General features: G+C 36.4%; 4 protein-coding genes across 4 annotated transcripts; 1 reads left to right on the top strand and 3 right to left on the bottom strand.

Moving 5' to 3' along the window:
* Positions 1–1,441: 1,441 nt before the first annotated feature.
* On the bottom strand, positions 1,442–4,882 carry GCK72_018375 (uncharacterized protein; the record flags this gene model as incomplete). The annotated part of the gene is made up of 7 exons (XM_053732518.1): positions 1,442–1,504; positions 3,033–3,162; positions 3,210–3,285; positions 3,636–3,674; positions 3,821–4,016; positions 4,064–4,590; positions 4,744–4,882. 7 exons carry the CDS (start codon positions 4,880–4,882, stop codon positions 1,442–1,444), a joined length of 1,170 nt encoding a protein of 389 aa, XP_053581431.1.
* Positions 4,883–5,773: 891 nt separating this feature from the next.
* On the bottom strand, positions 5,774–6,380 carry GCK72_018374 (uncharacterized protein; the record flags this gene model as incomplete). The annotated part of the gene is made up of 3 exons (XM_053732517.1): positions 5,774–5,914; positions 6,010–6,125; positions 6,293–6,380. The coding sequence occupies 3 exons, from the start codon at positions 6,378–6,380 to the stop codon at positions 5,774–5,776; spliced, it is 345 nt and encodes a 114-aa protein (XP_053581430.1).
* Positions 6,381–7,114: 734 nt separating this feature from the next.
* On the top strand, positions 7,115–9,061 carry GCK72_018373 (uncharacterized protein; the record flags this gene model as incomplete). The annotated part of the gene is made up of 6 exons (XM_053732516.1): positions 7,115–7,344; positions 7,408–7,605; positions 7,654–8,415; positions 8,463–8,765; positions 8,816–8,872; positions 8,935–9,061. The coding sequence occupies 6 exons, from the start codon at positions 7,115–7,117 to the stop codon at positions 9,059–9,061; spliced, it is 1,677 nt and encodes a 558-aa protein (XP_053581429.1).
* A 178-nt stretch (positions 9,062–9,239) lies between these two features.
* GCK72_018372 (uncharacterized protein) lies at positions 9,240–11,126 on the bottom strand (the record flags this gene model as incomplete). The annotated part of the gene is made up of 7 exons (XM_053732515.1): positions 9,240–9,323; positions 9,373–9,591; positions 9,637–9,949; positions 10,001–10,159; positions 10,205–10,338; positions 10,392–10,643; positions 10,980–11,126. 7 exons carry the CDS (start codon positions 11,124–11,126, stop codon positions 9,240–9,242), a joined length of 1,308 nt encoding a protein of 435 aa, XP_053581428.1.
* Between the last annotated feature and the right edge of the window lie 13,573 nt (positions 11,127–24,699).

Raw genomic sequence — 24,699 nt, 5'->3', positions numbered from 1 at the left:
ATAAGATGCTTTTACTGGGAAATTTCGGATAGATTAAGGAGATGAGCTTCGTGGAATAGATGGATCTTTTTTGTGTATTGTTGCATGACCCGACCCTACTCCCACACACGGAGTTAGTCAAATTTTATGTTCCTCCCAAAATAAAAACGAAGGGTATGACGGGAGAATAATATAATTTACGACGATGCACGGAGGTCATATACTAGAATAAATGATAGATAGACCTGGTAATTAACCTTCTTAGTACCTAACTCATTCTCAGGTCGGGCTGAAATAATCATATGCAATTTTTTTTTCAATTTTGAGAGGTGTTCTCATTTGAAGTTGTAGATAGGAGAACGGAGAAATTTAGCTTGGTGAAACGGGGGAATCTCTTTTTATGATCATGTTATTTGTCGGGGAAACTCCGCACATGGCTCATCACACCACGAGACGAAGGATGTCAGGCTCAAAGAAGGAGAAGAAGACGGAGGAGGAGGACGCTCCAATTTTTTAATAAAATTTCTCGCCTTCACTAATTGTTTTGTGTTAGGGGTCCATTCGCGACAAAGAATGATGATGACATAAATATATCGCAATAGATGAAAAAAGGCGGAGAAAGATAGAATAGGAAGAGGAGGATTCTGGATGGATGGATAAGACAGAAACACATGGTTGCACAAAAATTTGATATAGCCTTACAGAAAGACATGACAAAAGGGGGAAGAAGAACAACCTCTCGCTTCCATTTTCGTCGCACTGGCGCATCCTTTTTTGTAGATGCTCCACTGGGCCTGAGCCGATCCCCGTCGACGTGTCAAGGCAAATTGAATTAGATGGGTTTGCTGGTTGCATTGCGACACTGGTAGAAAAAAGAACCGACAAGAAATGACAAAAAAAAGGCGACAACGTGCAGAAAAAGAGGATCCTTAGAATAAAGAGAACATGTTGCTCGAAGCACTCTATGGATAGGAAGGGTAAGTATGACTAACCGTAGAGTACAACTATACGGAGGAAAAAACAACAGGAACTATTTAAGATGGGAGAGATACCTTGGTGTAACAACAAAATTTCTGGAACAAAACAACGCTCAGGAAGGAAACCGAAGACTACAAGGTCAACACGCTCCGGTATCCGAAAACATGAACAGGAAAATATAGTTATCAATAAAAAACCATTATTCATATTTTCAGCAAGTCGCTACATTCTGACGCTAAGAAGTTCTGATTTTCAAATTTTCAAGAAAAACAATCCCGGAAGACTTGTGATGTATCTCAGTTGTGGGTTCAACAATGATTTTAGAGGAAGTCTAGACCCTTTGAGCAATGGTGTCGAGGGATTCAGAATAGAAGATAGTAGACAAAGAAAAAGGTCAGAAGGGTCACTATCTGTATAATCAATCATCAACCGTAGAAATTATCGAAAACTAGAGAAGTTAGTGAAACTTTTTCTAGATTTTATCCTATCGAGGCTTCAGATTATTCTTTTTCAACTCGGTCCATATCTGTATCCACAGAAGAAAACTCTGAATTTAGAAATTATTCTACAGCATACACAACCTTGGCAACATCCAGCTGTTTGTTGATTTTTTAAATTTATTTTATTGAGAAAGCGACGTCAACGACCCGATTTTTCATCCCCTCAACTATTCAGCAGAAAGCACATGTGAGTGAACGATGCTCCGCTGGGAATCATGAGAAGTTTGGAAAAAAAAAACGGGGAAAATAGAGAAAAAAACGCCCGGGAAGACACAATTCAACAGGCACGTGGAATGAGTGGTGCCTTTCAACCATTTTCAGAAAGATGAATGGAAAAGACAGGAGGCCACCACACCGAATGGACTGGAAAAGCATAGACAAGGAAGTTTGTTCCTCCATGGGATGTAGCGTTCCGCTCGAACGGATAAAATTGGATGAACAGTAGAAGAAGAAACACGTACAACATAATGGACTGGTGGGCCAGATGAAGTTATCGAAGATTTCTTGGATTAGTCAGAAGACGTTGACTTTCTAAAGACGACCGGAAATGATGTCAGATTTGTTGGCATCGTCCGATGAAGGGAGCAGGTAAGTCGTGCAGAAAATGATTTCAATCAGCAGAGGAAAAAAAATGAGGTCCCATAGCAGGAGGTCTTGAATGTTGCAACTTGGTTGGATGGTTAGAAGATCGCAGCACTTTTCGTGATGAACCATCCGCTGCATACTTGCAAAATATCGGCCCGGCCCGGCTCGGCCCGGCCCGGCCCGGTCGGCCCGGAGTCAAAAAATGAGCACAATTTTTCACAAAATTTTTCGAAATTTTTTGAAATTTTTATCAAAAATAGTCAAAAATCCTATGTAAACTTGAGTTTTATCGATGTGTAAAAACATAGTCGAAAATTCGACTTTTTTGCGAAAAAAATCAAAAAAAAATTTCAAAAAATTCAAATTTTCAAATTTTTGTACTGTGACCCGGGCCGGTGAAAATTCTCGAATCGGCCCGGCCCGGCCCGTTGCAAGTATGATCCGCTGTGAATTTGAAATCAAAACAAAAATAAATTCCAAATTCAATTCATCCTTTTTACGCTAGAATGTTCTCTCCCAAACTCCGAACTCCCCAGAGAGTGTTTTTTTTTTTGGGAAAAGAGAGGAAAGCGCAATCAGATTAAAGTGGAACATAGAGGAGGAAATTGGAGTGAGAAAAAGGATAACAACGGAAAGACAAAGAAAAGACGACAAAAACGAGGAAGAAGAGAAGAACTTTGATGTTCATTCTCGACTTCTTCCAACTTCATTTTGGCTTCGTGAAAAGATTTACGACTATCCTTGAGCTCAATTCACACCTTCTTCCTCCTTCATCTATTCCTTTTAAAGGTCTCAAAAAAAGGCGGAGTTTTCGAAGTGCTTGAACCAAACGATATCTTCTTGCCAATTATTTTTTCGCTACCCGGATTTGAAACCCATTACAAAACCTATCCAATTACAGTACTCCGCCGTTAGGATTTATTCGTTTTTCTTTCAAAATCCCAAATTTTGCAGAAAAGGTTTTGCAAAAAAAATCTTCAATCGACTTACTCGTTGCGAAAGAGCAGGATAAGCTTGAGCGCCCACTCCGGGAGCATTTGGAGGTTGCTGTCCAGGATAAATCGGCATTCCATTCGGACCTATTTTTGGAAGATTGATGACACCGACCGTTGGGTTGCTTCTGAATTTGTTAGCTGCGTTTTTAATTATTAATAGATCAATTATTACTTTGGTGGCTCTGTATTGAATGTGTCAGGTGGGAAGTCGTAGTGATCACGGCTGGGAACCTCGTAAATGTTTCCGCCTGAAAATGAAGGTTAGAAGTTTTTTGATTGAAGACAGACAAGAACACAAAAAAACTGTCCCAACATATACTAAAAAGGGAAATTTGAACTATAGACTATGACAAAGAAGAAAACTTGAAATAAAGCTACACATTTTGATACATCATTTAAACGATTGAAACGAATTATCATAAGCAAATCTGCAATTTATCAACGGAATACAAAGTAAAATGCCTTCCCAGAGTTTGAACGAAACCAGACATTGAAGAAAAGGAGGGAACCAGCTGTACTGTTTTAGAGAAAATCAGGTAAAAAACATGAAAATAACAAAACAGGACTTGGAACATCACACATGGACACACTTACATACCAGACACGTCGGGTATATGATCATAAATGTTCTCGTCATCTATAAAAAAGCAGCGTAAACTTTTTGAACCAATACACCGATTACTACCAATATGAGATGTCTACGAACAAGAACTAGCGATAACTCCAAACTTGGAGCCATCAACACGATTATTTTCTCATGCAACACAAACTCGTGATTATTACCTTGTGGTGGTTCATTTGGATGACGATTTGGTGGAGGTGGGATGAAATTTGAAGTTGGCTGAACTCCTCCTCCGATGTGAGCACCTCCATGCGGGGCTACACCTCCTCCAATCGCTGGTGGATTCTCCAAATTCCAGCCGTATCCACCTCCGCCACCGCTTCCATTATCGTTTCCGGAACCGGATCCTCCGTACGGCTGAAATAAGTTTATAGAAAACTTTCGACATTTAATAAAATCCTTACATTGCTTGGAGGTGGTGGTGGTCCTCCTGGTCCTCCAGTGTTTCCTCCTGCATTTTTGAAGTCAATCAATATCTGTTCGGCTTGATGAACTTCATCTTCTCTCATTACATCTGGATCAGGAACAAATGGAACACCGGCAGCAGCAGCAATCTCGATCATATATCTTTCAACGAGAAGTTTTGGTGGAGCAGCCGCACCAAGCTTAGAAATTATTTTTGGGTTAACTCTAGCAGGGAATTCGAGTTGATTAGCACGAGCAGCTTCAGCAAATGGTTTTCCGTATTTGATTGTTAATTGATCACTAATCGTCTTGAATTCAGCTATATCAGTTGCTAAACGAGGTGCCGCCCACATGATACTGATAACGGCTTCAGCGATCCCATCATCCAAAGTTTTCATCTGCTCGATTAGACCGAAACGGGCGAGAAGAAGATCACAGTACATTTCGAGTATTTCGAATGCTTCCACCACGTAATCCTCGCGGATAATGTGCTCGACACGAATACGTGCACGATCTGGCTTGTTAGCTGAAAAAAGGTAAAAATGAATGATTTGAAACTGTGAGCTTACAAGATGCAAGATGCACTCCTATAAATTTTATGTATTTGTCGAACGATGTAAAATGCCATTCTAATTTTTCAGAGAAAATGCTCTTTTCATTTTTTAGAATAAAAACTCACCAGCTATATAATCCGCAATTTCAGTTCTCGCTTTCATCGCCATTTCTGTTTTTTTCTTTCCGAGGAGCTGCAATCGATTGATTCCCAACCTCAGATTGGTTTTCAACTTTGGATATTGTGCTCCCCAGCTGATCGACATTTTTCCGAGTTTCTGACTGAAAATAATAATCAATAAATATGAAGAGTGAAATGGAGAAGCAAAATGACGAGCCAGCATCACTTATATAGAAAAATAAGCACGAAATGACGAAATCAAACAGACATGATGACGATGAGTCAGAGATAAACAACCTACTGCGTTGCAAATTTCGCAATAGGTTCTGAAAGAAACCTGGATATTTAAGAAATGAGGTTCACAGAACTTTACAAGTTTCATTGAAGTATAATTTAAGACTTGAAATAAATCTTTACCAAAAATGAACAGCTTTTCCACATGACCGAAAAGACCATTAGCAAGAAAACGGTGCAATGGAGCGCTGTTGTGTTGTTATTTGCAATAGTGGTGTGAGAGTTAGAGTGAAAAATGGGAACATAAATAACTAAAAAATGAATACAGAGCAATCTATCGAAGTTTATGTTTATCAACAGGTGAAAACAGCACCAGGAAGAAAATTATTTATTTTTAATACTGAATCAGTTGAATTATTGGAAAATGTTGAATTAAATGTACTCACAAAAGGAGAAAACGAAAAATGGTATTTAGCACATGGCTTTTGATAGGGAAACATGTTTTCAAAGCGAAAAATTATAATATAATTTTAACAGTAAAATAACAATCGCTGCAAGACTCGATTAGTTACAAATAAACATGCACCTTTAATACAGTACCCTTACTTTTTTGACATTGATTCTCTAAAATTTCAATTGTGCAAATCCGTCTTTTTCCACATTTTCTCTACATTTTAATCACCTAATCAACTTTAAAACTTGTTCGGAAACTTTTATTCAACCCATGAGTAGTTCACGATTTGTAAAAGATGATAAGCCAAAATTTTCGTACAAAGAAACGAAAAATTGAGTTGTGCATTAGTTATTTCCGAAAATAGTTTGTTTTTTTCACATGTCGGACAAATTCCTGGTGATATTCTTCATCTTCCAGTGATAGTGTCTTAGCAAATTGACTTTGTAATTCCCCTGAGTAGACCCATTCGAAAATAGAGCATCCAATCGTCTGAAATCGGTAAAGATTCGAAATTCGTATAGTGAGGTTCAGATTCTAGTTTTTTTTTCTCATTTTCATTCAACTAAATACTACTTTTCACTTACAATAAATAGTTTATAGTAGAAAATGATCAGTAAGATAGCCAAAAACACAGTTTCCATTGGTAATAATGGCACTTGGTCAGGTGGATCGGTGCCAATATCCGCATATGATGCTATTGCTGAAATCATTACTATATTTTTTATTTATTTATTTATTCAATCCTCAAACTGATAAGAATCTATATGTTTTATCTCTTTCTATGTTGAAAAGAGGTTTTCATGACTTGACTCCTTCTCGGGGATGCTGTTAAACGAAAAAACTTATCAATCAATGTGACTGGCTTACCCGAACCAGCCACCCCATTTGCTTCTCTCTCACGTAACATCAAATTACGAGAACGCTTACTTTTGCAAAGTTCGACGATACTTTCCATTGATTTAGAATAAATAAGTAGTGTGTATATATGCTCGTTTGAATATTTGAGCGACGAATGTAGGCACAACAAACAGCAACAAACCAATTTAGATGTGTCTGAAAACCGGGGAGAAAAGAATGAGAAAAGAGAAAAGAGAAAAGGAATGAAGAAAAAAGGCCGCAATGAGAAAAGAGAAAGAGACGGCGCCTCCTTTCTTTTTCGCCTATTTCTTGTCCTCCTGCTTTTGCTGTTCTTCTTCTTCTCCACCAGTCATCTCAGCACACACTCGCACGTAGACACACATGTGTGTATAAAATATATTCTGATATAAAAATGAAAAAAGAAAGGGCGAAGAGATAGATTTATATAGAGGACCAATATCAGTGTTCGAGAAAAAACGAATAGATATTCTTCTAGAACGGGAAAACGTCATAAGCAAAACTTTAAGTGAACTAACTGATTGAGATTTGGTTCATCTCATAGAAGTGTTCATTATGAAGGCTATATCATAGTGATACATATGTCAGTATTACACAAAAATATATTATAGAGCATGAAGGAGCTGCATAACATATATTTTGCACTGAAAATGTTCAAACTCTACCTATCTCTTTTTCGATAATGAACTCTTTCATAATAAATTACAATAAAAATGAAAGCAACACTTATTCCAGTAGTACGGTATTCCTGTAACCTTGTTTCTCTCTCCTTTCTCTAAACCTCCAGAATAATTTGTATTTTTCTATTTCAGGATGGTCATAATCAAAGACTCAAACTTCCTGGAATTAGCCCCAAAAATACGGAAAACTCTTCTTCATTCTGATTTCATCGCGATCGATTTCGAATTTCTTGGCCTCGATTCATCAGCAATCTCTCTTCATGACACAGCGGAGGCTCGATACCGTATCCTCCGTGAAAATGTCGTCAAGTATCGCCCGTGTCAATTAGGATTAAGTTTTTTTAAGCAAACCGATAATCTTGGGTGAGTTCAGATAGAAAGTTCGAAATTTGAATATTTGAAAATGTGAAAACATTCATTTTATAGATACAAAGCGGACAGCTACTCGATTCCACTTCTTCAACGATTCGGCGATGTTGATACAAAAGTGTCTTTCTCTTCACTACGATTTCTTCTGAACAACAAATTCGATCTTAATCAAGTGATCACCGACGGAGTCGAGTTTTGCAGAAGAGCGGAAATTCGAAAGTTTGAAATTGCTTTGAGAAAAGGAACAGCAACTAGGTTTTTCACCAATCTTCACTAGTATGCGTATAATGTTCAACCTTTCAGCTATATTAGCAAGGATATCCAACTGCAAATCGAACTTCTCAAAGTGATGCTTCATGAAAAATGCTATCGTGTGGAACTTGAGAAGATCACAAATTCAACAATCGAACCAATGCAAGATCCCAATTTGAAAGTCGCACACAATAAACCTGTTTCGCTGAAAGTTCCATCTGGATTCAGCAGTGTGGAAATATGTATGGTTATTCACGAACTAACAAATGCTTTCCCTCAATTCGTATTCAAATTCAATAGTCAAAACTCAACACTGAATGTGGCAATGCTGCCTGAAAAGATGACAGAAACTGAAAACAAGAACCAAACACGATTGCGATGCTCTGAGTCATTCGAAGGCATCTCTGCAATCTTGGAGGCTGCGATGATGATGAGAAAAGTTATCGTCGGTCATAATAGTCTTCTTGATGCTATGTATTTGTATCATTACTTTTTTGCACCACTTCCTCAAAATTATAATGCTTTCAAAAGACAATTTCACGGACTCTTCCCAAAAATCATCGACACAAAGCTCATCGCACAATCGCTACGTATAGAACTTCCTGGAGTGGGCGATTCACTGGAAAAGCTTGGCGATTATTTTGGAACCGAAAAATCGAATAAGACAGTACCACCAGAACTTCGTGGATATATTGGACCATGGATGAATCCGCTCGATGACGATTCCGAAAATGTGTATCATAATGCAGGATTTGATAGCTATATTACCGGAGAAGTATTTTTGAAATTGGCTCATACGTATATTAATAGAAAGTAAGTGAAGCCTGAACATTTCTACCCATCAAAAATTATGATTTCAGGAATAATTTGAAAAACGAGAGCCTCGAATTCACAAGAATCCTCCAATATCTGGAAGCTCCAATCCAAAATCGTCTGCCATTTCAGCTAATGGATATGGGATGTTGCTACTTGACAGGAGAAGATTCAAAAGGCTGTCGTCCAGATGTCATTACAATTGTCAGAAGAGATTTATTGCCGATTGGCGAGGAAGAATACAGAATTCAAGAGAAAGTACTGAGTTCTCTCATGGCGACTTATCAGTTTGATATTGAGTGGTCGAAAGACCGAAAAAAGCTTCTTCTGGCTACCAATACTCCGGGATCGTAAGAATAATTTATTGCCTACTTTGCCTTCAAATGAACAAAACTTTCAGATACGCGTTTCTCTGTGAAAAGTTCTCGAGAAATGAAAGTCTATCTCCGTTGGATGAGTTGGAGGCTGGAAAGAAATGGTATTTGTTTTTAAAAGGTTTAAAAATAGTGTTGATTTAAGGACTTTCGAACAACGACAGACTTCGTGGCGTAGCTACAAAGATGTGAATTTGGGAGTGGTCGACTTTATCAAAAGGCGCTGGAGTCGTCAACAGGTCGCTAGAATCGAAGCGGCTTTGGGTAGATAAGGAATAAATAACGGACTTTTCATAATGTGTGTAATAACTTCATTATATCATAGAAAGTATTTTCATGTTTGTCATTTTATCATAAATCATTATTAAATGTTCGAACATTAAAATGAGTCAACCCGAAATAACAAGAGATCCGTTGTGTATTTAGAGCCGATGAAGAAATTGGAATATTTTATGAAGGTGTCAGCGTGGTTTTTTTAGTCGAAGATGATCTTATCGAAGTTGACATGTCGGAACGACGGATCACACTGGCTTGCTGGAAAAACATTATTGATAAAAGAGAAGAACATTTAATAGGTTCTAACCTTGTTTCGATTCAGATCGAACCTAGAATTATCTAGTAATTGTGTCGTTTCGAAATGTGCTTGAGAATATCCGATTGGTCGTTTCGGAGAATCTCCACAGGAATGGAATCCAAAGTTGTTCTTGATGAGTCGCATGAACACATTTCGATACTTGCTTCCAAATATCAGATAAATAATTATCGTGGATGCTCCATTCACGTTCACAAGGAATGTTGAGAGCTGAAATTCACGAATTCTGATTGATTTTTCTATGGAATTACTTACCTCCACTAGAAGAGTTTCAATATCTTGGAAGAATCGAATGGTGGACAACTCGATGATATTATTGGCGAAAGCAATCAAATTAAATAATAGAAATTCGGTAGTAATTGCCACCAACATGACCGTCACTCCGTTCTCTTTCTTCTCATTTTTCACACTTCCACCGTTCGAACCGCCCATCATAATTCCAGAGCCACCTGTTCCATTTTCAACTGGAACAACTGCTGAATATCCATCTATTTTCGTGACAATCGTATCAGTGGGTACTGTAGAATCACTTCGTTTCGTTCGTAATGTTGTCATTGCTTTTCGCATTCTGAAAATAATAAAATCATGGAATCAAGAGTTTAGTTGGGAAAAAACTCACTTATACGACTGTTGAAGTGTAGCAATTATTCTGAGATTAACATATGTCAAGACTGCAAATGGTAAGAAGAACATGACGATTGTATATGCTGCATTTCGGAAGATTAGAGTATACACATTGTTCATCATTAAAGCAGTCGGATAAACGACTGATGAGTTACTGAAACAAGAAAAGATTGAATTAGTTGAAAAGAAAATAACATACGTTTGTCCTGCAGAATCATAAAAACATGGTTGAGCATGAAGTTCAAACCAACGACTCGTATTGAATACAAATGCAAAAATGACAGCAGCCACAATAACTGCTTTCACTGCGCTTGAATTCGAAATTCGACGGATCTGTAAACACAATTTCGGAGTTTTCTGATCTCCGATCTCGTTCAAAAACTCACTAAAAACGGATGACACACACCGAGATATCGATGAACTGATACGAGAATTGTCACATAGACAGACATTGTTAGTCCAGTTTGAGCCAACGGATAGAACCAGACAATCAGTTGAACAGACCAATCAATGTACCATGGATCTCGTGAACTTTCAGCATAAACTGGTACTGAGAAGACAAAGAATGAAGAGACGAGAGTAAGGAGATCGGAGCATGAGAGAGCAAGGAAGAACCAGTTTACTGTATGGTTTCGCATCTGGAAATTTGGTGGTTGGAACTGGAGGGAATAAAATAAGAGCCATGGAAGACCTTGAATTAGACGTAGGGATGGTTCTATTTTTCAGAGTATATTTTCAATTTCTTGTACTTTTTTGGAAGTCGAGGTAATACTTCGGTAAAATGATGTCATCAAAATTCAAAGATTGATTATATTTGAAGAAGAAAATATGCTTGGACAGCGTTGAAAACTTTAGAAGAGGTGAAAAATAGATCATTAGAGTAAAATTTTGCTCACGACAACAGCCCAATCTTCTAGAAGAGTTCACCCAACTAGTTTACCTACTTCCTTCAATTTTCGCAAAGAAGAACTCACCGATTTTTGTGAAAATACGCATATATTGATAGTGTTTGATATAATGCCAAACAGATAGACGACGGGGAACAGGTAGGATCGAAAAAGGAATTGAGCATGTGTGAACTCGATCTCTTGACACTTTTCAAATTCATCGTCTAATGACATTCCACCCTGAAAGAAAATGAGATTTAAGTGGGATGAAGAGGGAACAAGAATGAGTTCTTAGAAGACTTCTGATTATTATATTCGACTGCAAGAAAACAAGAGACAACTGCTGAAAGACAAAGAAGAAGGGCACGGCTACGACTACTGTTTGTTGTTCTTGAAGTGGGAGGGAATCAGAAGAATCAGAAAAAAAGAGAAGAATACAATTGAATAATAAACTTCCGGGACACTTGATTGAGTTCAAATATTCAGAAAGATAAGAGACGGATTCAGAATTCATGAGGATATCCTTCTTTTATTTATCGTGTTTCGTCTATTGAAAATTGTTTTTAAAATAGAAAAAGAAGGTAATAAAAAGGATATGATTTGGCTAATTTCTGACGTAATCATCATTAGAAAAAGGGGAAAACGAAAAAGAGAGAAATAGGTTTGAAACGATCTTCGGATATGATGGTTGTTCGATTTCGGGTGATTACTTTCGGGAGTGAGTACTACGCAATAAGAGAGAAGTGCTTGGAATGCAAATACACTCTATTGACGAAAACAAACTTTACACTTCTTTTTTTGCTCCGAAATACCCTCAGAAATGGTTGAACTAATCCCTCCAAAAAAGTTTGGTGGAGATATTCAGATGAGGAGGTATACTGCGTGGGAGGTAGAAAAGGTCAAGAAATTTGAGGAGACTCTCGTTTCTTCCGGTTTGTTGTGAGTTAGTGAAGGTGTCTTGTTTAAGAATAGGAATAAAAGCTGAATGAACCCATGTTCTATCTGTTTATTCTCCTATTATTTTTTGGGTTTTTTTCCGCCGAAAATTCTTTAATTTCCGGAACCCATTCTTCAAAAATATGGGATCTTGAAAGAATCAGAAATCCAGTGCTAGGAATCTAGAATTATCTTTTTGGTCTTCTGAAAAATGTCTAGTCTAAACCGAAACCAAAAAAACGGACAATCAAAAAAAGCACACAAATAGTTGCCTCTTCTCCCATTTTTTATGGAGTTGGAGGTCTCCTGGACAATCTTTTTCCCATGGAAAAAGAGCCAAAAACAAAAGTGAACGGGGGTGAGCTGCTACGTTCATGAAGTATAGAAAAGAAGATAAACGAAATAGGTTGGCAGACGTGAAAAGTGAAAGACAACGAGACTCATTCAACAGAGATTTGACCGCGATTCAGTCTTTGCACTTCTTAATTTGGCCAATTTGGCTCTGTATGGAGGTCCACACGTCTACAAATAGAATAATTGAATCAGGAAGTAAACATAGAAAATAATTACAAAATTCTGGGAGATTTCCAGAATTTTAGATTCTACCAATATTTCCAGATTTTCCAAAATTTCTAAAAGTCAAACATCCGTTACGCGTGGGAGACAGGTGAGAATTTTTCATTGGATAAGAAAGAAAACTCTTGTTTTTTTTAATTCTGAAATCTGACAGAGAGGAACAGAAGAGAGTATCTGAGCATGGAACAATCAGAGATGATCTAATTGAGTTGAAGAAGGAATGGAGGGTTCCGTGTTTGCAAATGTGTTTGGGAAATGAGTTGAACAATGAAAGAAGGAAGACGTCACAGCAAGACGTGATTTTTTAGAAGAAACTTCTGAATTTAGATTAGGATTCCTTAAAATATACTCACTTATCTCCAATTAAAATCACGAATAAATCTATACGATTTACGTAAGTTTCTAGATTAGAAGTAATAATAAATCACTTAATTAACTCAAGTTTTGATACAACGTAGTAGTAGTCGTAGTCGTAGTAAGACATCTGAAAATAATAGTGAAATGCCAGTTTTGAGTAAAACAGCCAGACGCTGATATTACTCATAGGAAGTGTTTTCTCAGTTCCTGAATTTGGAAGTTCTCAATGAAATCTAGCTTCTCGAGTCTTCTAAACGGTTCATCCGATAAATTTGCAAATTGTACTGAAGCTGACACAAAAATTGTCGGCTTGTCTCGAAAGTAGAAAAGAAAGAAGCGATGGGTCTCTGTTCTTTTTCTTGCAAATTCTTCTTTTCTTCTTTCCGATCTCCATCGAAATTGTGGTTTGTCTATGTGTATTTATCCTTGAGAGAACAAGACGAATAAACCGTAAACAGTGAAAAGTCTAGTGAAAAAAAACGCGTTCGCGAGGGATTGAGTGAATGTTTGTAGTTTAATAGATATGGGTTAAAGATTGAAAATGAGTTACAAATCATTCGTGCTCTACTGTAATTTGATCGTTCGGTAAGAGTTCTAAAAATCAGAAAAATCTCAATGATATCTCAAGTCTGCCAAAAAAAAGAGTGAATAAAAGAAGGGCTGAATTCTCAAATTCCAAAACATTCTTATGCGTTTCCTTCCAAAAACCAGGTGTTTTGTAGTTCTCGTCTCGGATTTCTTTCTCTAAACTACACCTATAAAACGGATACCACTTTAGCCGACGGGGGCCACTTTTCCAGATTTCACAATAAACTTATGAACCGAAACAGAGAAAAAAAACGAGATGGAATGCATGAAGAGTTCATCGTAAAATGAGGGTTATGGTAGGTGTATCGGAGCGAGTTTATGGATGATTTTGGTGTACACGAATTCTTGTGGAAAGACCAAAAGTTATCGAAGAGCTCTTAGACCTTATGAATCCGCAAAGCAGGTTGAAAAAGGTATTCAAACTCAAAATTTGGGAATTAAAAGTGAACCAGGACTCTAGACTAAGAATAAACTCCAGAAACTTCTGATTTGATTAATGAGATTCGCGTTGTTGTTCAAGTTAACAAGAAACAATTGTAGTGTACTTCACTAGACATTGTATGTATCTGGACTTGATGTCTCATTGAATGTTTACTGTGTCCAACCTATAGTCCCTCCACTATGAATTCTAGTCTAACCCAAACAGAGCTAAACGCACAAACTAAGAGTAGCAGGAAGCTAGGGAAAGTCCATTTCCAGAGAATCGACAAATTGTCATCCAAAAACTTGAAAACAGGCAAATTATGTGCATAGTATAGTCCATAAAACTTCAAAACGTTGAACAAAAACTTTACGTGTAAATACATAAATTCTGAGAGTTAGAGTTGGTGTTTTTGAAGGAAGTCTAAACAGATTAGTACACAGGTCCATAAATAAAAATCGAGTGATGTGATAAATAAGAGTCAACTAAAAATTTTCTGGTACTTTGATCCGTATCCTTTCCCTTTTTTCTCAATAATCTAATCAACGGTCACTTCACGAATGAGTCCAGGAAGCAAAAAGAGGAAAAAGTCCAGGAATCATCAGAATAAAGAAATGTGAGAATACGCCAAGATTTTCAGCTTGTTTTCTTTTTCTAGACGACGTGAAGTCGTGGAACATGTCATGAAAATGAGAAAATACGGGTATGAATGAAGATTGAACGTAATCGAATCATGGGAAATGGATCAATTTCAGACAAAAATAAAGCCAAGTTGCAAAATTTTGGTTTAGAATTTTTCAGGTTATTTTTCAAAATATAGAGAGTTGACTTATTTTGAGCATACGACATCAGAACGCCTAGAAAGAAAAACAAGAAAAGAAAACAATATCTCAGAATAATAAAGCTCCATCTTGATCTAGGATGCCTTATTTGATCTATCACCTATAAAAAACCTAAACGCGAACATTTTAAGTGAAAAATGAAAAATGGGAACCGCGTCATGAAATGAAGAAATAAGGAAGTGAGTGAAAAAGAGAAAAAGAACAAGAAAAACAGAAACGGAAAAGTCGGGAAGCTACTATTAATTAGAATGGAAGAATGGAAAAGCAGTGCATCAAAAAGAAGAAAAATATGTTTCTTTGATTTTCAGAAAACGTTTCAACGATGATCAACATCAATAAAAACATCACAATTTCTCAGAAATCGAGTAAAAAGTGAAACTCTTTGTACTTGTTGATCAGAGTCGATGAGGGTGTTGAGAGAATCTGATGACACCTAGTTCAGATTGCTCTTTTTTGAGATCTGAGGATTTTCTGGTTTACTTCCAGAAAAAGTCGTTATTGTAAATGTACAATACAACTCCAACTATACATCATCGAATCAAAATATGCACCCGGTTCAGCATGTTTTTAAATTCAAAATATTTAACACAAACGAGACAAACACAGCTCCCAAAACAGAATCGGTGGAAAATTGAACTCAGTGCTGTGTCATGCGTTTCTGCCAAACCATGAAAATGTCACCTCATGTTTTCATTTTTCAGAAAAACAGTCTGAGCCCCTATGGTAACATATTCTGGGAACATTCAGGTTTCTTTTCTTGGTACCCTCAATGCGTGTATGTTACCACTACTCCGTTTCTCGCCGGAAATGAAAAAAGGAAATTTCGTCTTAATGAATATCCATAGACAATGACTAAGAAAATTCAGAAGGCACGGAGGTCTACGACGTCTCGACCGATTTAAAATTCTATGTTTTCTCTCTTTTCTCATCTTTTTATAGACGGTGGCCTCTGAGGATTCAGTGTCGGGACCTCCAATTTTGGCATCAAAGAGAGAAAAAATTGGGGTGAAAAGAGGATGTTGGGTTGAATAACAAGTATTAGAAAGGAATACTCGACTGAATGAAAACGGCTGAACTTTGTGAGATCAAGAAACGAGACAGGTTTGTTTCGTTGGAAAGATATAGAACTGTTTGGATATACTTCTGGTTCGGCATTTTTCAAAAAATCGTGCATTCTTGGGAAGAATTCAGATGTCTGGAAGCGTATACTTCAGAAATTTCTAAGAATCCACTTCAACAATGGAACATGTAATTTTGGGATAATCTAAGCAAGAGAACAGTTATTGTGTGTTGTGATACCTAACATCAATATATTAAAAGTTCCTTATTTACTTTAAAAAACATGAAAGGAAGTGTCACGAGGTGCATAGAGTTCTAAAGAATTTGCAATCATTCAGGAATAGATTTGTATGAATTTCAGAAAAAAAGAGATAACAAAAGATCATGTAAACTAGGAAGTGAGGTAACCAATAGAAAAATATTCAGTAGTATTTTGGAGAGATGAACTTGTATTCTAAAATAGAAATTCACACTTAGACTAGACAGAACCAACATTAAAATATCCTTTTTTTTGGCTTTACGATTGATGTTCTGGTTTTCCCGTCTACAAATATCTACAAAATCAGAAGAAGAAATTTTCTCTTTTTTCGTATAATTCTGTCTGGAAAAAGTAATAATTTCCAGAATTCTTGAGTTCAAATAAACGAATGGTTTCATTAGTTGTTCTCTCCAAACTGTTGCTCAACTTTCGAAATTCCAAGAACAAACAGGAAGCTCATAAAAGAAATAAAGAGGCGCGACAGGCATAACACAGTGAATTAATCAGTACATTTCTTTTTTCTTTTCTTCTTTATAGAGAAGAAGAAAAACGGAATATGGGTATGTACATATAAGTCTTTTCGTAAAAAAAACCGAACACATACACGCTCTCTTCCAGTAAGATCCATTGAATGTAAATGCGTTCTAATTAGTTTTGTTGGTTTATTTGGCCCTGACTGCTGGATGAATGGTAGTGAGTAGTAGTGGATGGATGGGAGAAGAGAGATCTACGAGAGAATAGATTGAGTACTATTTCAGAACATCATTGGTCTTGGAAAAGAAGAAACGAAATCTACTGGTCAAGAATTAATGGTTCTCAGATAGATGAAATGAATGAATACTAGAAGTTCCCTAAAATAAACAATTCAAGACCGAGAAATGTTTCCTTTTTCGGACATAAACATTTCTCTTTTTCCAATTTCTGCCTGGGAACAAAACATGTTTCGGATCGAGGTCCTGTAGTGTAGAGGTTATCACGTCTGCTTCACACGCAGAAGGTCGCCGGTTCGAACCCGGCCAGGACCTACTTTTTTCCAATATTTCTCTCTGATAGATACTCATGTCTACTGTTGGTTTCACCGAAATTTTGGGCTTCCCAAATTTCCAAACATATTTTCTCTCCTAGAACTCCCCTTGTTGTATTACAATTTATTAGTAGTTGCAACCGTGTGTCTGCGATGGATCAGAAGATTAAGTGAGATTAGGATTTGTGCGGTCTCCTCCTGCTCTTCGGTTCATTTTTGGTAAGTTTGGAACCAGTTTTCCATACATTTTAAACATAAAAGCTCTCGGATGTTTCAAGGGCATATACTTCCTCAGAATCTTTGAGTTTTGATGGTAGAAAAAGAGAGGAAATGGACTAAACACTTACCACCACCATTTCCTGATCAATTTCCCATTAAATACTTGTAATGTATCTCTCAACTAGCCTCATCTTTTCAACAAAAAAAACCCTTTCGTTAGCTCATTTGATCTATGAGATTTGGTTAGGAGAAATAAAAGAAAAGAAAGTTGTTCGTTAATTGCTCGTCTCTTTTGTCACGTCACAACGATGCTTACATGTACGAATATATGAGAAGAAGATGGGAAAGTATATATCTGGAAATCAGAGAAACAAAAAATGAATCAGTGGGATCTGGAACATGTGACACTTCAATCGTGTCGTATGAGTTGGACAGATGGAAATAGAGTAAGGAATTTTTGTGTGAGGAAATTAGATGAATGAGAAATTAAAGACATTCGAAACACCTGGATAGTCTAAAACGGGTCTGCCAAAACATTTCGAAAAGCGAGTGTCTAGTTTGTGATAATAATAGAAATGTGGTAGGAGGGGAGTACCAGATTAACTTCACATGTTATTTTGGAAAGATCAGACGACTTGGAATTCGAAAGTTTGCGTAGATTCAGGTGGAATCTTGGAATAGATTTTCAAGTTGATTTGATAAAGTGTTTCAGAGGTTTCAAAGAAACAAGCCGTCGGAATTTAAAATTTCCAAAATTAAGGATGAATAGGGATAAAAATCTCATTTTCAGATACAATTCCTGATTCAAACAATGATTCATTTACACATGCTACATTAACCGAAAGCATAGTTGCAGGCCTATTTGTCAAAAATCGAGGAGCCAAAAAGTTGAGATAATGAAGATTTAAAGTTTATCTCGAGATCTGTGTGAGTTTTACTTACAGTTATACAGTTATGCGTATTTATATTTTTTCAAGCGTTAAAAGTTGAAAATAGTTGCTGTGATCTCAAAAAAGTTACAACATCTCACAGACCTATAAAAATATGTTTATCCTCTTTTTCTGCTCATTTAACTCGGATCGAAGTGTATATGACAAATGACATGTTTATTTCTTATGGTTGACTGGACAAAAAATAGAAAAGTCCACACAGTTTACACTTTTCCGAACAAAGGCCAAAGCGAGAGTGACCAATAGCCTTTTCTCTACCCAATTGTGTTACTTTCAGTTATCATACATCTCGTTATCTTCCTCCTAGATTTCAGTATTTTGGGTTCTGCGAAAGATCCCTGAACCTTCGCAAAAAAGAGTTTCTTTCCGCGAGGAAGTCAATTTTCTTTTTCTTTTCCTAAAAATTGGTTGAATGTCATTGCACACGTGATCCGGAAGGAAACGAAAAAACGTTTGCAGCATGTTGTCAGGATTTGTGACCCAATGGAAGGATATAGTTTGGGACATTTCGAGAACTAGATTAATCCATTTTTGAGCTTTCACCTTTTTAGTGACTTTCTATTGAAGAGAGGCTTCTTCCGGGTGTGTATGCAAAAGAAAAAGGATGTAAGGAATCAAATTTCAGGAATTTAGAAAAAGAGAATAGTCTTCGGAAGGAAGAGTGACCACCAGAGAGAAAGGGACAAAAGATCAAACAATTGAGTCAAACTTGAAGATGTTTCATATTAAAGAAACAATGGACTTACCCTGATGAAAGCACGATTTGAAGCCATTTTTTAGGAAATTTCTGACTGTTTCAATCCGGATTCTGTGAATTTGTATTGTTCTGAAATTCAATAAAAATAGAAATAATGAAGAAAGTCAAATTCAAGAATTATCAGTGTTTATAAAGAGTAAAAATCTAATCGGAGGCCACGATCAGAGAGTGGCGATTTCAGGATTAGAAGGGTACTAATGCTATTAGAAAAGGAAAAGGAAGGAAGGCGGGGTGCTCTTGTCTCCACGAATTTCTAATGTGTAGTAGAAACTGATTTTTGGAGAAAAAAAATAGAAAGAAAAAAAGAATAAGGTGAGCAACTGAAATACATTAATTTAAGTATCGAGTTGATGTGAACTAGGAAATTTCGTTGAGGATTCAAGGTAGATAGATAGATCAGGGGCATTATTTCGCCAAAGATCTTCTCTGAGGATACTATTTCTACCATCATTTTTCAAATTGACAGAACGGAATGCATGTGTGGAAAAGTTCAAGTGGGTTGAATAAGGATCTCACGTGGATAAGCCACTGACTAGAACTTTTTTGAATTATTTTAGGATGTTCCTAGTATGATCAAATAGGAAACGCAATGTTTCAAACTTATAGTAGGGCATAAGTTTGAAGAAATAAACTAAATATAGAAAGAACTGAAAATCCTCTGAAATATCTAGACAGACGAACGGCTTGAGGGAGGGGGTCGATCAAAGAAGCTAATCAGAGAATTTAGCAGAATTTATTTTTCTAAGAACCTTTTTTCAGTTTTTTTTCCTTGCTTCCTCGTTCTCAGAACTTTTTATTTTCAACTTTCAAAACATCAGTTTCAAAGGATGACTTTAGTAATGAGTCAATGGAAAAAAGTAATCAAAGAGTCTAAAAAACCTAAAATAGAATAAAAAGGGTGACTGGTCAGACTGAGTAAGACAAGAGTGTGAGAAACGTCAGCGGCAATTAGGGAATAAGGAAACTGATGAGCTCGAAAGTTCAGAAAAACCAATAAACGAACCAAAATGTGTAAAGACTATAATTGAGGAATCGAAGGCCAAAAATAAAAACAATAGGATTCCCGTTTCGGAAGTAACTGAGAAACTAGGAAAAGGAATTTTGGAAGTTGGATTCGTTGCCTTCTGAAGACATAACCAAAATCACGTAGGTTTGTCTCGCAGTTCGAAACGTGCTATTTTTGAGATTTGGAAGTTTAAAAATAAAATCAGAATCAGATTGTTGTTTGTATAATCAAAATATGATATCTAGTTGAGTCAAATGGAGAATAAATCAGAATTCAGATGACATGCGTCAATCAGATAACTACAATTATTAAGAATCAGTTTTGACTTCGTAACTAGGTCAATTTTAGTAGAAAATCAAAAACAATAAATATGTGAAACGATTCAAATGCTTTGTTTATCAACGGAGTGTATAGTCATTGCTCCAGAGGTTTTTTTACCAGAATAAATGTGTTATTACGTCTTTCATTAATATAAACATCATCACACATTTATCTTTAACATGATCTTGAATAAATTCTCTGCGAGTTTGATTAAATGATGAGGACGTGCACAAATAATGACACTCTTCCTCTATCTATCCCTCTAATATGATGGAAGACGGGTGTCACAAATTATCTTTGCTCTTTTCTCTATCTTCCACTTACAAGATGGTCAACCTAATGAAACTGGAAAACAAAAATAAACGTATCGGGTTTCATGGCGAACCGGAACTTAAAAAAAGAGGAGGGAAAATTATGAATGGGTTAGAAAAAAAAACAAAAAAGGAGGAATTTAGTCGCGCCAGGCCCTTTTCTACGTAGGTTCCTGAATTATTGAAAATTGTAGACAAAAGAAAAGATGAAACTGAACTTCAGCCGATGAAAGAGAAGCGTGTGGGAGTCAGTAAAAAGAGAAAAGCTTTGATCTATCTGCCTTTTTCTGAAAAAAAAACAATAACACGACTGAAATCCCTTTGTTTCTAAATAGACAATTCTTGAAAATTAACATGACCTTGCAAAGAAAAAAAACGGGACGTCAGATTTTTTGAAACAAGAGATCTCTGGATTTTAGTTGAAGAGTCTAGGAGGTGTTGGGACAGGAACCGTTTGAATATTTCAAATGAACCGCCTGATCTGAGAACAAAGAGTGAAATAGAATATGGATTGAGTCAGTTGATAGGCTAAATAATATATCCTGAAAGATCTCACGATGGTGTTTTGGCACAAGGAAGGTACTCCAGAAGTGTATTAATCAGTCATACAATGTTCAGAGAAGTCAATGAGACAGTAGGTACAGCAGTATCGCTATCGAAAACTATGCAGATATGAGATGAATAAATCAGAACACAAAAGTTCTGGAATTCAAACTCATTTATTTACTAGAATCATCTCGGAAGCTTATCTATAGCCTACTTTATGTATAGTCTCTATTGAAATTGAGACTTGTGATCGAAAAACAGAAAGAAAAAAGAGAATGGAGGTTTGATCATTCCATTTCTGGAACATTTCAATTTCGTCAAATCTTTGATGTCCTAACCCCCGTCTGGATTCCAAAACTTTACTACTAATCCTTTTGTTAGATGGAAAGATCATCTGGAGCGAACTAGGCGAATCGGACAGACTGAGCACTTTTGAGTTCAAAAAAGTGTCACGGAAGGAGGTGTCAAAGGGTGTCCGAATGTTCAACGGAGCAGAATGTAAAAAGGAAATCGGATTTGATTTCATGAAAAAAGAAGAAGGAAAAATTGAAAAACGTAAGATACTAGAGAAAGATACTTGCATTTGCCTGTCAACATGGAATGATCTGTGTCTTTTATTTTGCAAAAACACTTGAAAAACTTCAATCGAATTTTCTTTATTCACTTTGATTTCATGTTTCAAATTGCTCAATTCTGAACTCTGAGAGCAGCAGAACCTTTTCCTTTTTTTGAAGAAACTATGAAAAGTTGCGGAAGAAAAAAGACAAAAGAGACCAAACAATAGACACGCAATTCAAAAAACGGGAAGAGGTAAAGCACAAAAAGTTCGAGCAAAACCTAAAAACGGGCAGTTTTTTTGAGTTTTCCGTGGTTTATGCAGTTTAATGAGGAGATGTTGGAGGCTTGAAGTGGATAGAGAAGAAGAGGTCAGAGTTTGAAATGGAAAGTAGGAAGATGAGAAAATATATTGGAAGTTTTCAGGATTGGGGAACGCTTATATTGGGAATCTGGAGTAGAGAACTTGTTTTATAAGGAAGTGATGGTATGACGTGAAATATCAAAATAAAAGTTCCCATTTATAGATTTTAAAACACTTTAAGGACGTTGAGAATATAGTACTTCCGGAAGAAGTTCTCAAAAGCGAGTAAGGGCTTCTTCTATTTATGATTTTATTCAAAATTATGCAATGAATGGGCGAGTCTTATTGTGTTTACAGAAAAGAAAATATCATAACACAATTAATGTGTGTTTTTCACTGAAACCTCTAATAAACGTTCGTGGTATCAGAAGTTAGTGGAATAGTTTGATACAGTTTTAAATTATGACAGAAATCTGACTTCAGCTATGAGAAAAGTAGTATCGCCGAAATAACATTGCGCCTATTAAACCATGTAGTATTACTGAAACAGGTACCACGAAACTTTGCTTGACTCTAGACATCTTATCCAAGATTTCCAGAAACCACCCTGCTCCTATTTTCCTGAAAAGACCATCTGATTCAATTGTGCAGTTTTTTTCTCAAGGCCTGAATAATTGTTTTTGTCTTTCGACTCTCAACTGAACTCGGTAATCCGTTAATCGTGCTTTGTTCCGGTGAATCAGATAAATTCATAAAAGGAAAAAAAAAACGAAGAAAAATAAACAATTCGTCGAGGAAAAATTGAAAGCCGATCCAAAAATCACAACAAGACCTTGAAGAATATTTTTATTTCTACAGGACCATAAAATTGGACTAGAAAGAAAAAAACGGAAAAGAAGCCTAGAGTGAGAAGTACATTGAAGGGAATTAACCATTCTAACGGCATTAATTTCGCCTCCTACACCGGTGGCAAATAAACTCGATAAAATGAGAAAAAGAGGAAAGAATAGAAGATAAAAGAAAACAAAGTTGTCTGAAAGCGATTTGTTTTCGTTTTTCAACCTCATCCCAACGAATGCCTTGGCTGGATTCGTCAAGTGATAGAATTGAGAAGTGGCCAACGACTAGCTTTTCGATTATGCTCAAAGTCTTTCCGTGTTTTCACAAAAATGAAGGGACATTCAGGTACAAATCAGAGTTGTACTGAATTTTAATGGAGGGAGAGATGTTTTTCAGACTGAAATGAAACGACCCAGAGCTCTTAATACAAGTTAAACCACTGACATTAAGGCGTGTGCCTACTACAGTCGGTTCAGTTGAAACACCATTGGTTCAGAATATGGGAAAATAGTTGTACAAAACTCATGCTACAGACAAAATGTCAGACAAGATAATTTTGGCAATCTTCCAGAACAAACAAGATATTAATGGGAACTGTGTTGACTTGACTGGAAAACAAAACACTTTGCGTTTGTAGAATTCTATTACTGACAAGGAAAAAGACATAATGGAAAAAAAAGACATAATATTACTGAAAAGGAAAAAGACACAGTTTACATCGCAGTTCTATGATTTGCAAGTTATAAAAATTGAATTGAATTAGATCGCCATATGTTCAAGTCACATCACTTTTAGCTCCGATCATTGTTCTCCAAGTTTTTTCTTCAAGACTTTAAAAAACAAATTGGAAAAATAGCATAGATAATATGACCAGTCTGCATGCGTTTGACATGTTTATTTTGAAATTTTAGTCTCTGGATTTCCAGGAAATAATGATGAAAAATGAATTCGAAAATGGGAAACTTCCAGGGTTTTTCGTTTGGAAAAATAGAAAACTCGGTGGTTAGTGGTCGACGGAAAAGTGAGAGCGGTCAAAAGAAGTTCCCGATTTCCTGAAAAGATTCAAAAGGTAGCACCTCTTGTTCTTTTTTGAAAAGGAAAGGAACTGAAAGATATAAATGAAGTTTAGAAATGAATAAAGTGATGTCTAGATTTAGGAATCAAACATTTAAAGAAAGAAGAGGGATTTTAGAAAGAAAGATTTTAAACAAGGATATGATTTCATTTTCAATCTCTTTGTGTTTTGAGAACTTGTATCATTTCGGATTTGGTCGAATTTAGAAAAATGAGGTTTCCCATTTTAGTTCATTATGAAAAACACATCAACCAAGTGTTTCTGATTAGTAAAGATCTAATAGAATTGACTGAAACGGCAGTTTTATGATTAGATAGATGCTCTGACGAATCGAGAAATAAGATCTATCTTCAACTTGAATGGGTTCCGTACGCTGACGATAAGGCTGTAGGCGATGTTCGTGTTTGATCGCACCACAATTTCCGCTGTGTTTTCGAGTTAAACGGCAGTTCAATCATCTTTCCTTCGATTTGCATTCCATAATTTTGCGTATGTGGTCGGGTAGCAAGAATAACAGACATGAAAGGCCCATATGCAAATATCTTTTTTGAGAACTAGTTAATGTTGGAAAAACATCAGATGCAATGTGGGCGTTCTGTTTGATTTGCATTTTCCAAAATTCTATTTATTATGTTTTGGAGAGAACAGAAGTCATCTAACTATAACGAACTTTCAGGCATACCACATACATAACTTGGTTCAGATTACAGTAAACTCTGATGTGAATTCATATTAACCACCCCTTTCAGTCCGTTCTCTCAAAAAAAGGAACTAGAAAAGTATTGGAGTGTATTTTGGTTCAAAGCCGGAAACCCAAAACGAATACGATGGACAGCGCAAAAAACTATTCTCAGATTGCAT

The sequence above is a fragment of the Caenorhabditis remanei genome, chromosome V, assembly GCF_010183535.1.
Source record: "Caenorhabditis remanei strain PX506 chromosome V, whole genome shotgun sequence".
Classification (NCBI taxonomy): Eukaryota; Metazoa; Nematoda; class Chromadorea; order Rhabditida; family Rhabditidae; genus Caenorhabditis; species Caenorhabditis remanei.
The sequence above is the reverse complement of the archived record's forward strand: the minus strand, read 5'-3'. Positions and strand labels throughout refer to the sequence as shown.